Below are 13,105 nucleotides of genomic sequence, written 5' to 3'. Positions count from 1 at the left end.
TATAAACACCTCATGGGAATCACTGTCCTGGTATGAAGCCACTACAACCAGGAAGGAACTAACAGCTGGAGGAGAGAAGCTGAATTCTTAAAAAAGCAATTGCAAGGTACAGGTTTCTTCCTAAGCCAGGTTCTATTTCTTCCTTGGATAAATTTGAGTGTCACAAGGTTTTATCCAAGTTTTATTCCAGCTGCCACAAACACCAGAACTAAGATATTCTTTCAAACCACATGAAAATAGTAGTTACAAATCTATCATGCTTGTTGATTAGTTCTACAAAAATTGTATGTTGAAATCATCCTATAAAAGAACTTTGATTATCTTTACTATGTATTAAAATAAAAAAACCTAATGAAATAAACCAAATACTTCTTTCAGGCAGGGTGAAATAAATTAGATACTGCTTCCAAAATATCAGCCATTCAAAGCCCCTCTTTTCCCCTTAGAGAAAATAACCACAGAGTAGCAAATCTCAGCCCCATGAACCAAATCCAGCAGTTTGGGATACCACAAACACTATCTTATCTTTACAACCTCTCCCATTTCCTATGTTTAGCTGAGTGCTCCAGCTGCCAGAAACTGCCCCAAAAAAAAAGCTGTAGTACAGAAGGGATCATTCAGGCTGAAACAGCCCAGGACTCTCAGGGAACACAGGATCCAGTCCAACTCCTCCAGGAAGACAGAAGACATCATTACAGATTTCACATTCCTGCTCTTGGCAACACTTCAGCTACTCAAAAGTGCCTTTCTGTCTTTTGTGCCAACTTCAGCTTACATGTGATTTCAAGGAAGCCCCAAAGATACAGTGCTACAGCACAACTTCAAAGCAAAACCAGATCAATTAATGAATTTTAATTGTCACATACCAATATCAGAAAATAATTAGGACCTCACTGCAAGTTTAGCAGCATTTCTAATCTTAAGAGTTTCCTCATGCTGTTAGTTACTGAGTCAAGCACTGTTTAATGAATTGGTACTAACAAAGCATGTTCATTAAGCAGAATATTTGCACCCCTGTCTTAATTAATCTGCAATCTCAGCAATTCACAATTAGTAGAGAAGAGAAGTATCACAAAATACACCCCAATACATGATTGGTAATCTAAATCCTCATTTAAAACCTTTTTTTTCAAGGTTTTGAGTTTTCAATGAGGAAAGCAGTTATTTTTTAAAAATATTTCAATTACACTGAAGTCAGAAGACCTTAAGCACAGACTTAAATTGGGTTTTTTTGTTTACCTTGGTTGTTTGTTACTTTTAATCAGGCCATTAGGGCTCAATAATGTACTCATTAACATTTTACTAACCAGCTCAAGCAGGAATGCACATTAGAAGTTAAATGGCAACTTGCACTATAAGTAGCATGTTTTTAAAAACCTTATCACCATGAATCTCAGTGCCAATATTGGTTTTTAAACAACAGAAAAATATAAATAATAATATATATAAAACACTTGAACATGCACCAAGCACAAACAGAAGAAAATGTCCATTAAAAGCCCACTTATAGCTCCTAAAAAGATCACACAATACTATAATTATATATAATTTATTATTTCTCTTTCACTTCACTATATGGAACCCTTTCAATTCCTACAGGAAAATCAGTATTTATCCCTGGGAGGTTTGCAGGGTAAAGCTGAATTTCACCACCACACAGCAGTACCTGAGAAAAATAAAAGTGGGAGGACCTCGAGTGGTGGAAATGGGCACTGCTGCCACTTAAAACATCTTAAACCAGCCCTGAGCAAGGCTGCAGGAAAAGCAGGTTTGTACTGGGGATTGTGTTCTCTAATAGCTTTAGTCTGGACTAATACACTCAACAAGTGTTCTGGTCTAGAGTAACAGTCAATCTACCAGAGAATGGAACTTCAAGTGCATTACTGGAACAATCTTCCAGTGAAATTTCATCCAGAAGATAATTCAATTTATTTCCCACAGTGTACATAAGGAAACAACACAGTATTAATGGAAAAAGCTTCCAATTAAGTTCTCTTATAGTCAAGAAACAAAAGGTGATAATGAAGGTGTTCAACCAATCTTACGAGCAAAAATATAAAACTAATCTTAATACAGGGAATTTTTTAAACTTTATCTTGCATTTTTACATCTGATATGAGAAACCTGCAAAGTATAGGTGCAGCAGTGCAGGAGGGAAGGAAAGCAGCCAGCTCATTAGAAGGAAAAGCTGTTCAGGAGCAAGAGGGAACAGGAAAGTTCCTTGGATTTCAATCCAGGCTATAAAAGACACAAGACTTACATTTAATTAGGAATTTCCTTTAAGAGACACAAGGAAGCCAAATACTCTTGATTTATTGGCTCATAATTATATATAGATTTGGAGGCAGAAAGACTTTCCTCAGAAAAACCTGACTACAACTTTTTTCCCTGGTAATTTTTCCCACTTAAGACTGGCTGACATATAAAGTAGTTAATGTTGGGCCTGTAAATTAGGCAACTGTTGCTTAAGAACAGCAAAATCTTTTCAAGAACACTCAGGACTAGAGAGGTTCTACTACATCATTATCCCACTTCATTGATCCAGCTGGTCTCAGGGTTCCTGTCTCAATTCAATAGCAGAGAAATAGATTACTGCTCTAAAAACTGAAGGATCAAATCTCCACTTTGAACCAAAAGCTCTGTAGTAACACAAGAGCCACTTTGTTTTGAAATCAGTGTGAAAGTATAGTCTATATGAGCACCAGGAGAAAAAGAAATGCCCCTTTCTCTCTTCCACAAAAACCAATTAATTTTAAAATAATTATAATTTCTAGAGACTTCAGCATACTTGCTTCACTACTTGCAGCTGCTCTGTTAACTGTTTCTGCAAGTTCACAGATTCAGACAATTCTTCCTGTTAAAAAAAAAAAAAAAAAGAATAATAAATAAGTTTGATAGAGAGAGTTTTGGTCCTAAAGCAATGAGCTCTTTCAAAACAACAGATAGCAATACTTCTATCAGCAGCTTTGATAAAACCTGTGATAAGACCATCTCTAAAAGCTAACTTTACTGTGAGTTCACTAATGCTGTTTAAGTTTCTTGAGTATTTTAGAATTATTTACTGAACATTTCTGGGATGTGTCTAAAAAAATATAAGAAAACAGGCAATTAATTATAGATTGATCATTGTCAGGTTTTTTTTTAATCAGCAATTTAGGGACTCCTGGTCAGTATTCACTGTGTTCACTGTAAATGGTGTTCTTTCATTTCAGTACAAAGCTCTCAGAAGAAGAATCCTTGTGCACAGAACAGAGAACTGATCTCTGGCCATTTCAACCCAATTCTTCTGTAATTTACAGCAAGAAATTTTTAGAATTGTCTTCATCCCAAGCTCAATATTCTTGTCCAAGAACCAGAGTTATATATGCTGAATACAGATTTTCTTATCTTATGGTTTGTTATAAAAGAAATTCAGGACCATGGCAATGTAGCAGCAACCAGGGGCAAGAAGAAATAATATTTATTGCTTTAGGACTTGGGAATTTTGCAGTATCTGGGAAAATATGTATTAATTTTGCACACAGACTAATTTATCATCCAGTTCTGATTCCTTTTAAAAGTATCAGCACACGCTCAGACTCTGCAGTTACCAACATCACACATTTTTAAATAAAATTGCCATGCAAATCAGTCATTTCTCCAAATTCACTTCTGTGAAATGTCTGCTTAGTCTCATTTCTCTGTGGATCAGATTAAAAAATGTGTTAGCATTCAGTATAACAGCTAAAATTCACTGTCTCCACAAATACATTGTGAGCAATCTTCAAACATGATCAGGATTTTTTGCACTGCCATTTTATTTATCTATGAAAAACTCCACATGAAATTGAAAAAAAACAGTAAATTACCAAACACTCTAAAAAAATTAATCTCTTGAATAATTTAAAGCAAATAAAAATTAAGTGTTACCTTTAATTTGCTAATTTCTTTTAAAGCTTCATTTCTTTCTTGCTTAAATTTTTCCACATCATCCTCCAAGCAATCACAGGTTACAAACTGTGTGTATACAAATACATAAGGTTGGAATGTATTGCTAACTGTGTCTTCCATAATCTATAACATCTTATTAAAAGTTTTGTTAATAAAACAAGAAGAAAATCTTAAGTTTAGGATGATTTATAGATCTGAAAATGTTAAAAATGCTTCATAAAAATTTTAACTGACATATCTTCCAAAGGAGCAATTACTTTTCATTTTAAAATGGATTAATAAAATGTTTTTAAAAGTATCAAGAATACATCACTATTTTACTATTTTAAATAATATTAATTATAATAAAATTTATAATATTTATAAATAGAAACATATTTAATTAAAATTTTAGTGTTCATATACTAAAAATGCTCTTTTTTCAAGTCACCTCTAGAATAAAATATTTTTCACTGTAGCTGTAATTCAAATCACTGGGCCCAGTAATTGTTTCTCACTCACACATTGTAACAACCCAAATTCTATTAAGATACCTCAGTAAATCAATGTTGTCCAGATTTACAACAAACCACAATTTAATTACATCAATTGCTTTCCACAAATTAGGCTGCTTAAAAAGCTTCACAGAATCTAGGTTATCCTAAAGAACCCCATGCTGTGGAGCTGTTTTAAACACCTACCCAAGATTTGGAGTTATTTTACATACAATAAACCCTCCAAAAATCTCCTCCCAGCTGTTAAAACATGAATCAGGCACATACTTTACCTGTGAGTCCTGCAAGCTGCCAAATTCACTGACCCCAAAGGTTGCAGATTTGTGGCCATCATGAGCTGCATTTGATTGCATGGACAACAGACTCCTTGAAACCTCAACAAAATCTGGAAAAAAACAGATTTTGTTGTTGTAGCCCAGAAATTCAGTTTAGTAACAGATCCCTGATGCAACACAACTGCCAATATCACCATGAACAGTCACTCTGATAAATGCAGTGTCTGCTCTTTAAGCTGTCTAAAGCAAGAAAAAGAAATTCAGAGAGATATCTCCAAAGAGAAAGTTCTGGTAAAGCTGGTAAGAATAAAAATGCTCAAAGACATCATGGAATGAAATATCCTCAAATCAAATTGTGAGGGAGAAAAGAAAACAAATGTGGTGTGAAGTTCACCTTCAAAGGACTTGATGCACAATCAACATGATTTGGATTACCCTTACATTTTGAATTAAAAAATTCTGCTACACTGTCCAAAATGTGGTAATATAAAGATCAGTTTACTCCACATAAACTCTAATAGAATATCCAGTATCTTTCTTGCTGAAGATCTTTCTGGATGTTTAGGTAGAGAATATTATTTTCCACACTAGTGTTTTTCGTAGACTTTAGAAAAAGTGAAATTCCCATCAGTTTTAGCATCTGAACCATCATGTCTAGCAGTTTGTGAAAAGTATTTTTAAATTGTCAATGTCATCAACCAAAATTGTTATAACCAACAGAAGCAACTCATTCCCATCAGAATTAGGTTTAGCTGGAAGAAGTGTGATGGTCTCCCTGCAAACCTGCTTCTCTATGCTACAGTTGAAATGTTCTTGCTTCCCACATAGTAAAATGATCCACCAGTTTATGTGCTTCAAGGAGTCTCTTTAACCATCAAAACACTCCCCAGAATTTTTTGGAAAAATTACAGTTCCCTATTGTTAAAACAAAAAATTCAGGATTTTGTGAGCACAAAATAAGACTTTCCCAAGGCTGCTCTTAATAAGATAAATTTGTGATTTGTATTCCCATTACTGTTTCATAACTTCAAGCTTATTTTCATACAGTAAAATAAGATTCTTGCCTCAAATTGTCATTTTATTTGCAGCAGCAACCAATACTGACAAAAATATATTAATGGTTATTATCTATCATTTCTGTATTCCTACTTTTCATTATTTTCCATGGTAATTAACAAATTATTACCTCCAAAAGACACTGTTCCTTTAGAATCTCTATGAAGTTGCTGCCTTAGGGCTTGCTGCTGTTCATCTGTGAGCTGAATCCCAAGATAATTCAGTGCCTGGAAGGAAAAAACTTATTTTGGAGTGAAAAAAGAAATGAGTAAGGATAATGACTGCAGGGACATGGGGGAGTAATTAAAGAGCTCCACTTCAAAGAGCCTTTGTATCCTCATACACTCACTGACAACACTTTTATTCCAGAGCCACTCAGTGACTTTTCCTTCTAATTGAGAGATGTTCATATATTATTTAACCTTGAATACAGATATGTGTAATAAGCAAACCCCTTTGTCTTTAATAACTGCTTTAAAAATTGTGAGGGATGTTCTGATTCCCAGAAGAGTTAATCAGTAATTAGATTAACAAAAACAGTAATTTGCCTAATATATAAACTGAAATGCTGCAACATGAAAGAACTACCCAAATAGAAAATTCTGTGTGTCATTTATACTTTAATGCTTGTCAGCCTAGAAATATTGTCCAGATGTTTTGTCTGGATCATAAAGGGGGAGGAAGGAGAACTCAGAAGATTTTAAATATTTACCCTCTCCAGCTTTTCTGTTTTCAGATGAATACTCGAGTTCTTTCCTTGGGGCTCATAATCATCATTCTGGCTGGGGGCAATAACTAAGAAATAAAAAAAATGAAGTAATAATGAAGTAGTGGTAACTATTGCTTTGAAAAAATTTGTTCTGAAGCTCTGCTCATCAAATGGATGCCAGCTAAATACCCACTTGCCAAAAATACACGTTAATCCTTAGATTGACTTTGTTTTTTAAAGGACAAAATCAACAGAAATTATGGATATTAATCACATCCACTATTTTTTTTTTTTTTTCACATAAAGTGACAAGTAGCAAATTAACAGAAAATAACCAGGAATAGCTTTGAGTGATCCATCAAGCATATGGCTTCTCCTTGTGGTATTTTCTCTTCTCTACTCAGGAAACAGAAGGGGAAACACAGTTGTGAATTCCAAGAGAGATCTCCAAGACACACCCTTAGTGTAACTGACAGCTGCCAAAAGCACATGGAGTGATCCAGAAAACACTGGGGAGAGAGAGGGAGTGACCTGTTCCCAAACATGGGCTGTGTGGAGGGAGCTTAGGCTGAACTCCCCAGGTTCCTCAGGATTTTTTCCTAGGCAGGAACTCTTTCCTAAGAACTCCAGTCCATGAGGCATCACCCATCAGCCCCTCCTACCCTTACAGTCAGAAAACCAGGTTTGAATGGGTGTTTTGAACTATCACTTTGGATGTTACAGGTATGCAAATTAAAAAAAAAATCATTGTTTGCATTCCTTTATTAATAAACATAATTCATAATTTCATTAATGAATTAAAAAGCTACTGAAACCAAAACCAACCTTTGACAAGTAAAGAATCTTGCAGTTTGAGATTCTCTCTAAAGGAACAGAAGGAATCACAGAGAATTCGTTTTAAAATTTTTTTAGTTTCACAGCATATCTGTTTCCAAGCTCAATGTAATTTACATTCTCTTTACATGCCAAAAGCATAAACCAAAATATCTTGAAAATCTCTGACATTAACACCTCTCACATGCTATATTAAATTCTGAAGACAGTGGGCTAGAACCTTGGTGGAATTGGCTCAATTTCCCTTCAGCTCAGAATGAAAAAGCCTTGTGTGTGAGTTTGGGCAAAAACTTCTCAAAACTGTGCTGATTTTTTCATAAAGTGTTTAAAAAAAGAGTTTCTCATCCAAGAGATGCTTTAATTTTTCAAGGTTATCTTTGAAAGTTTATCCTTGAAAAAGGGCAGCATGAAAGAAGTGGCAGGTTTGACAAAGGATGTGCTGTTAAATAAGAAGGAAATGAAACATGACAAGAAGCAGCACAAACTGGAGCTGACAGTGTTTGTGCTTTCTGCTCTACTCCCTATGTTCTTCAGATGTGTTCAGAGACTCTGCCCTTCTTGGTGTCTTCAAACAAAGAGGCTCCTGTGTACTGAATTATATTAACCAAGAGTCTTATATTCTGAATATATTATAAAAATAAGACTTTTGTCTTATTCCTTTGAGTCAGTTGTAGTGTTTTTCATGGCCAATATGTAAAAATTGTGTGATCATTAATCTCCAGGTGTTTTCAATACTGAAACTTTGCCAGTTTCAACAGACCACATTTGGTCAGCTCATCCTTCAAGGAACAGAATCAACTGGTCAGATTTGAATATGGGAACTATTTCATTTTAAACTTGAATATCTAATATGGAGTATAATAAATGCAGGTACAATTTAAATAACATCAGTAGAGAGACATCTGGAATGAATCAGATCCTGTGTATTTGTTCTTCCTCTCCTCATGAAGTTGAGAAAAATCAGCTTATGCTTAATTGCTACTGCTTGAAGAAAGAGAATAAAGTTCAGGTCTGCACAGAGAAATACTGAACAGAGTCAGTTCTACCAGTGTGTCAAAGGGGACTCCCATCATTGAGTCACTCTTGCATTTTCACTGTTTCTAAATACTATGTATTTATTTCCCACAGGAATTGCAGTTGTTCAGCTCAGATTTGGTTCTGACCAAATTTCCAAACCCTGTTTTTCCTTAACTGTTGCTTTTGAAATAGATATTTACAGATGTGATCAAAGTGACTCTTGTCCTTGTTTGAATGTCATGACTATAAACCACAAATATACATGATAGATTGTATTTGTTAATAACTGAGAAACTGTTAAGAGGGCTGCATGTTATTTCTATCCTTTCAATATGCTGCCCTGATTTAAGCAAAAAAACCATGCAAGCAGCATACGTGCCCAGAATTTGATTAAATTAAGAAAGCACAGTTTCTATGGCAACCTAATCTTGATCTATATGTGAGTCTTCATTATCTGGTTTCTACTGAGTCTATTATCATTACTGCTGTATAGCAAATGTTGTGATCACTCATTTTTGTTTGGTTTCAGCTGTTTGTTAGAAACAATGTAAGTTATATTTGACAGAAGCTACTAAAAATCCACCGATCTCAGTCCTTTATTTAGGAGTATAAAACCATGCAATATTCCCTTTTTTTTTTTTAAAGGCTGAGTCTCACTATGCACTATGTTCTGTTTGACTGTTATTGGAAGAACAGGGGAAAGGGTGGCAGGGAATTAAATCAGCACTTACCCGTGGCAGACACATCAGCAGGATTGCTGTCCAGAGCAGTAATTGGAGACTGCTCTCCCATCTTGACTCCAGTTTCCATCTACAAGAGGAAATGAAAAGTCATGAAATACCATTTCTAAAGCACATCACAAGCCAAACCAGAAATGCACATTAATGAAAAAAGAGACAGGAAGGAAGACTGAGGGAAGAAAAAAGGGCTGGGGAGATCAAAACAACCCCAGGAGAAAAAGAAAGGCATGGAGGGGGTGGTGGTGAGAAGGAATAGCATTGGAAAAAAACCGATCAGGGCCTCATCAAAACTTTGGGTTTTGAAAATCTACAGAGATTAAGATAGGAAAATCACTCTAGGCAACCCACTTCAATGTTTATATCCCCAACAGAAAAGAAAAATGGGCAAGAATTTTACCTACAAATACAAGAAGATTTGAGAATCACCTGTTTTGACTTCATGTTTGAGAACGTTTTATTCTTCCTTCTTCTAAGGCAATACTTTATTTAACTTTAAAAATATGATAAACTGAAAATGTTCTTTCCAAAACTGAAATATTAGTTTTAAAAATCTTCTTTCACATGGTCAACATTATTTCATTACACTAATGGTGAGCTGTATAAATTAAAACAATTGCTGCTTAACCAAAAGAAAAGGGGGAAAACCCCACATACTTCTAGGACTTTTTTTAAGCAAAAATATCATAATCATAGAGCAAGTGTGAGATTGTCTTGTACTCACACATATGTAGCAAACAGGGAGTGTTTTATCTCTGAAATATACAACTATTTATATCTAATTCCAAAACTTCAGAGAAATAGTAAAGGAGAACTTGGTATCTAAGGACACAGTTAATGCTTATGTAATTTGTTTTCTTACCCCAAGTCAACTAATTCCTCTCATCAGTGTGATTTACTCACCTGTTACACAACATGGTTTTTCCAAAAGTTTGGATATTCCAAAGACAATATTGTGCAGGAAAATAGACAGTCATTTTCTTACTAAAATGGAAACTCAATTACAATTAGGAGAAAAACAACCATTTGCTCAGTTTGTTCTAAGAGGAGTAGCAAATCCACTCACAGCATTTGGAGGGAATGTTGAAAGCAGCCTCCCAATAGGAGAGGGCAGAGGACCAAGTGCTGCAGCCTGTTGCTCTCCATGTGCTACAGAAGCTGTGAAGAGGCTGAAAGGATGCTGCAGATTCTCTGGATGACTGGGTATGTTTTTCTGCCTAATAAAAGCTATTTCCCAAAAATTTTCAAACCTAGAATTAAAATTTTATAAGTTACATACTGTGTACTTATATATTACTCATAAGATGATATTTCTGCAAAAGTTACACATTTCTAAACACTGTGTGTGGGTTTATTTAGTTATTTTTCTAAAAGGATGTAGTGTTACCCATCATTACAAATAAAAATACTGTAATTTTTTTTTAAATGTTAAAGTATCATAATTTTGTAGGTCTAAAAGTGCACTTGAGTCTTTTCTACAAAATATTATAACTGAGTATTTTTAAAAATGAGTATCCCTCATTTCCTCTAAGCACACAGAAACACATTTCACATTAATCTGACCATAGATATCATCTATGAAACCATTTTGGATGGATGGCTGTTTGACAGTAAATTACCTCATTTTTGTTCTGCTGATTATACTTTTTGCCTCTTCATAGGAGACTCCAATCATGGACTCTTTGTTGATGGACACAAGCTGATCCCCAGGCTTCAATCGTCCATCCTAAAATGACAAATACAAAACCAAACCCACAAACTTGATATTAATTGCTAACTCTAGAAAGAACAGTACTTAGACATATTCCCCTGGTTCTATTAGGACAAGAAATGTCAAGAACAGCTCTGCATTCTGCCTGTGCTTGACAATCTTCCAGAAATAAACAGATTAAACCATTATCCATCACCATTAAAGCAGCCTTTTTAAAAACTCATCAGAGAAAACAGAGTTCAGAAATTGTATTAAGAAGAACTTTGGACCCAGCTAAACATTTCTGTAAAAAAAAAAAAAAAAAAAGAAAGAAACAACAGATTTTTCTAGCACCAACACATCTGACTTTAGGAAACTTCTTCACTAATTAATTCAGACCTGGGCTGGATTAATTTGTATTTCAAAAGCTAATGTTCATGGCAATACATGGAACTCTTCAGACACTCACTGGCCATGTTAATGAGAAAACCAGCTTGATCTATTAGTACTCACCAGTCCAAACCATGACAGAAATAATACTGTCAGCTTTGTGCTTCTGTTGAATTAATTGCAACTCTCTACCAGCACAAGAACATCTCACATTTTGTCCCAGAGACTCTAAGACAAGATTTTAAACATGCTAGACTAGATTTGTCACTAAGATAGAGCTTTCTTTACTCACATTTTAACAGAGCCCTCAACAATTTAACTGGAAATTCATGCAATTCACCTACAGCTAGAGGGTTAGTTATGACATTTGTGTAATATAATACACATCAAATTACACAGATCATGTCTCTGCTCTTCAGCTCCTAAGGAATCAAACAAAAAAAATCAATATATGTGAAAAAAAAATTGTAAAATACCTTCTCAAGGCCAGGACAATTTTACCTACTTAACACCCACATATAATTTTAGCTGTGTTGTTTCAAACCTATGCCAGTACTTTACTACCTTTTTTTTTTTTTTTTTTGGTCACTTAGTCTTTTGGTTAAAGAATAAAGCTGTAGATCTTTTTTTTGCTTTCATCCAGCATGTTTTAAGATATCCATTTCAATGGTGCCCTCACGTGGCAAACATTTAAAATAAGATTCCTACTTCACCTTCCCAAACAGGATAACCAGGACTGGGAAATTACCTCTATTATTGCTAATATTAGAGCCTACTGAAAATTGATGTCTTAGCCTCAGTCTATTGATTATGTATGATAGGCTTTAAATTATATGCTCACAGGGAGAAAATTGTTTTAGAAGCCACAACAAAACAGGAGAAAATAAAAGGGGAATGATTACTATTTACCTACTGAAAGAGGCCTTTGAGAAACATTGCATTTTTATCTTCCAGCTTGCATTTTAGGATTAAACTTAGTCTACAACAATTCAGTAACAAATAGTGATTAACTGCCTGGGGACAAAACTCACTGCTCATGAACTGAGCTCATCCACTCCTGCTGGGCCAGAGGCAAAGGATGGTTATCTACAATTCCAAATAACCACAGTTACTCAGGATGCCAGAGGAAACACTTGGATAAACAGTTCTGTGTGCCTGAACCAGCCATTTAAATTATTTATTTACTTTTTACACAGTGACAAATGCCCCTGATGTTTGCATATTGCATTTGTCACAAATTCAAACAGTAATAGACACTGATTCATACATTTTATTAGTCTGCACTTTCAGAATATTTTTTTCTACTTTGCCTACACAATGATTTTCAACTGCAAGGCTCCATCTAAATTAAGTCTCAGGGAAATATGATTGTTTGAATGTCCAAGAAAATAAAAAAGTGCAATCTGTAGCTGTGTTTATCCTTCCTGATTTACCTTGCATCACACACTCTTATAGGATTTGATTTTGTACCTGCTCATACATGAACTGAGGAATAAGATCCTCATTTACCTCAAATGAACTTATGAATAAATTTTCATTACCATGTAACTTATAGTGCAGTGAGACAATTCTGTTAAAAGAGAAGGAAAGGAGGAACATAAACACATTTTATTTTTAAAATATGACTGCAGATGTAGCATACCAAAGCAAGTACTAAATTAAGGCAAAAATACAGGTGTCTGAAGGGAAAGGAAGGGAAAAAAAAGCCTTTACCTTATGGCAATCACCACCAGGGATAATTTCTTGAATATATACCAAAGGCCCTTCATTTCTGTTAATTCCTCCTACAATATTCAAACCTAGGTTTGTTCCTTTGCAAACAGAGATAATCTGAAATGCACTGTCACTAGAGACACAAAGAGAAAGAAAAGCAGAATTACTTCACAGAACTAGATAATAAAGACTGAAGCAATAACTTGTCTTTATTTTACAGGTTTTGTAAATATGTATTACAGTAACAAATAGAAAAGAGT

At 34.7% G+C, this 13,105-nt stretch overlaps 1 protein-coding gene across 5 annotated transcripts in view; it reads right to left on the bottom strand.

Annotated features, from left to right (window-relative positions):
• STXBP4 (syntaxin binding protein 4) overlaps nucleotides 1–13,105 on the bottom strand; it is a 64,547-nt gene that overhangs the window by 37,506 nt on the left and 13,936 nt on the right. For all 5 annotated transcript variants that reach the window (XM_079323824.1, XM_079323826.1, XM_079323825.1 and 2 more), the window contains 9 exons: nucleotides 12,846–12,978; nucleotides 10,672–10,778; nucleotides 10,119–10,302; nucleotides 9,047–9,125; nucleotides 6,468–6,550; nucleotides 5,886–5,982; nucleotides 4,697–4,809; nucleotides 3,910–3,996; nucleotides 2,789–2,854 (listed from right to left, as the gene is read on the bottom strand). In XM_079323824.1, coding sequence (XP_079179950.1) covers nucleotides 2,789–2,854; nucleotides 3,910–3,996; nucleotides 4,697–4,809; nucleotides 5,886–5,982; nucleotides 6,468–6,550; nucleotides 9,047–9,125; nucleotides 10,119–10,302; nucleotides 10,672–10,778; nucleotides 12,846–12,978 — 949 coding nt within the window. The remainder of the gene's footprint in view (nucleotides 1–2,788; nucleotides 2,855–3,909; nucleotides 3,997–4,696; nucleotides 4,810–5,885; nucleotides 5,983–6,467; nucleotides 6,551–9,046; nucleotides 9,126–10,118; nucleotides 10,303–10,671; nucleotides 10,779–12,845; nucleotides 12,979–13,105) is intronic.

The sequence above is a fragment of the Erithacus rubecula genome (assembly GCF_903797595.1).
Source record: "Erithacus rubecula genome assembly, chromosome: 20".
NCBI lineage: Eukaryota > Metazoa > Chordata > Aves > Passeriformes > Muscicapidae > Erithacus > Erithacus rubecula.
This window is presented reverse-complemented; position numbering and strand designations above follow the sequence as displayed.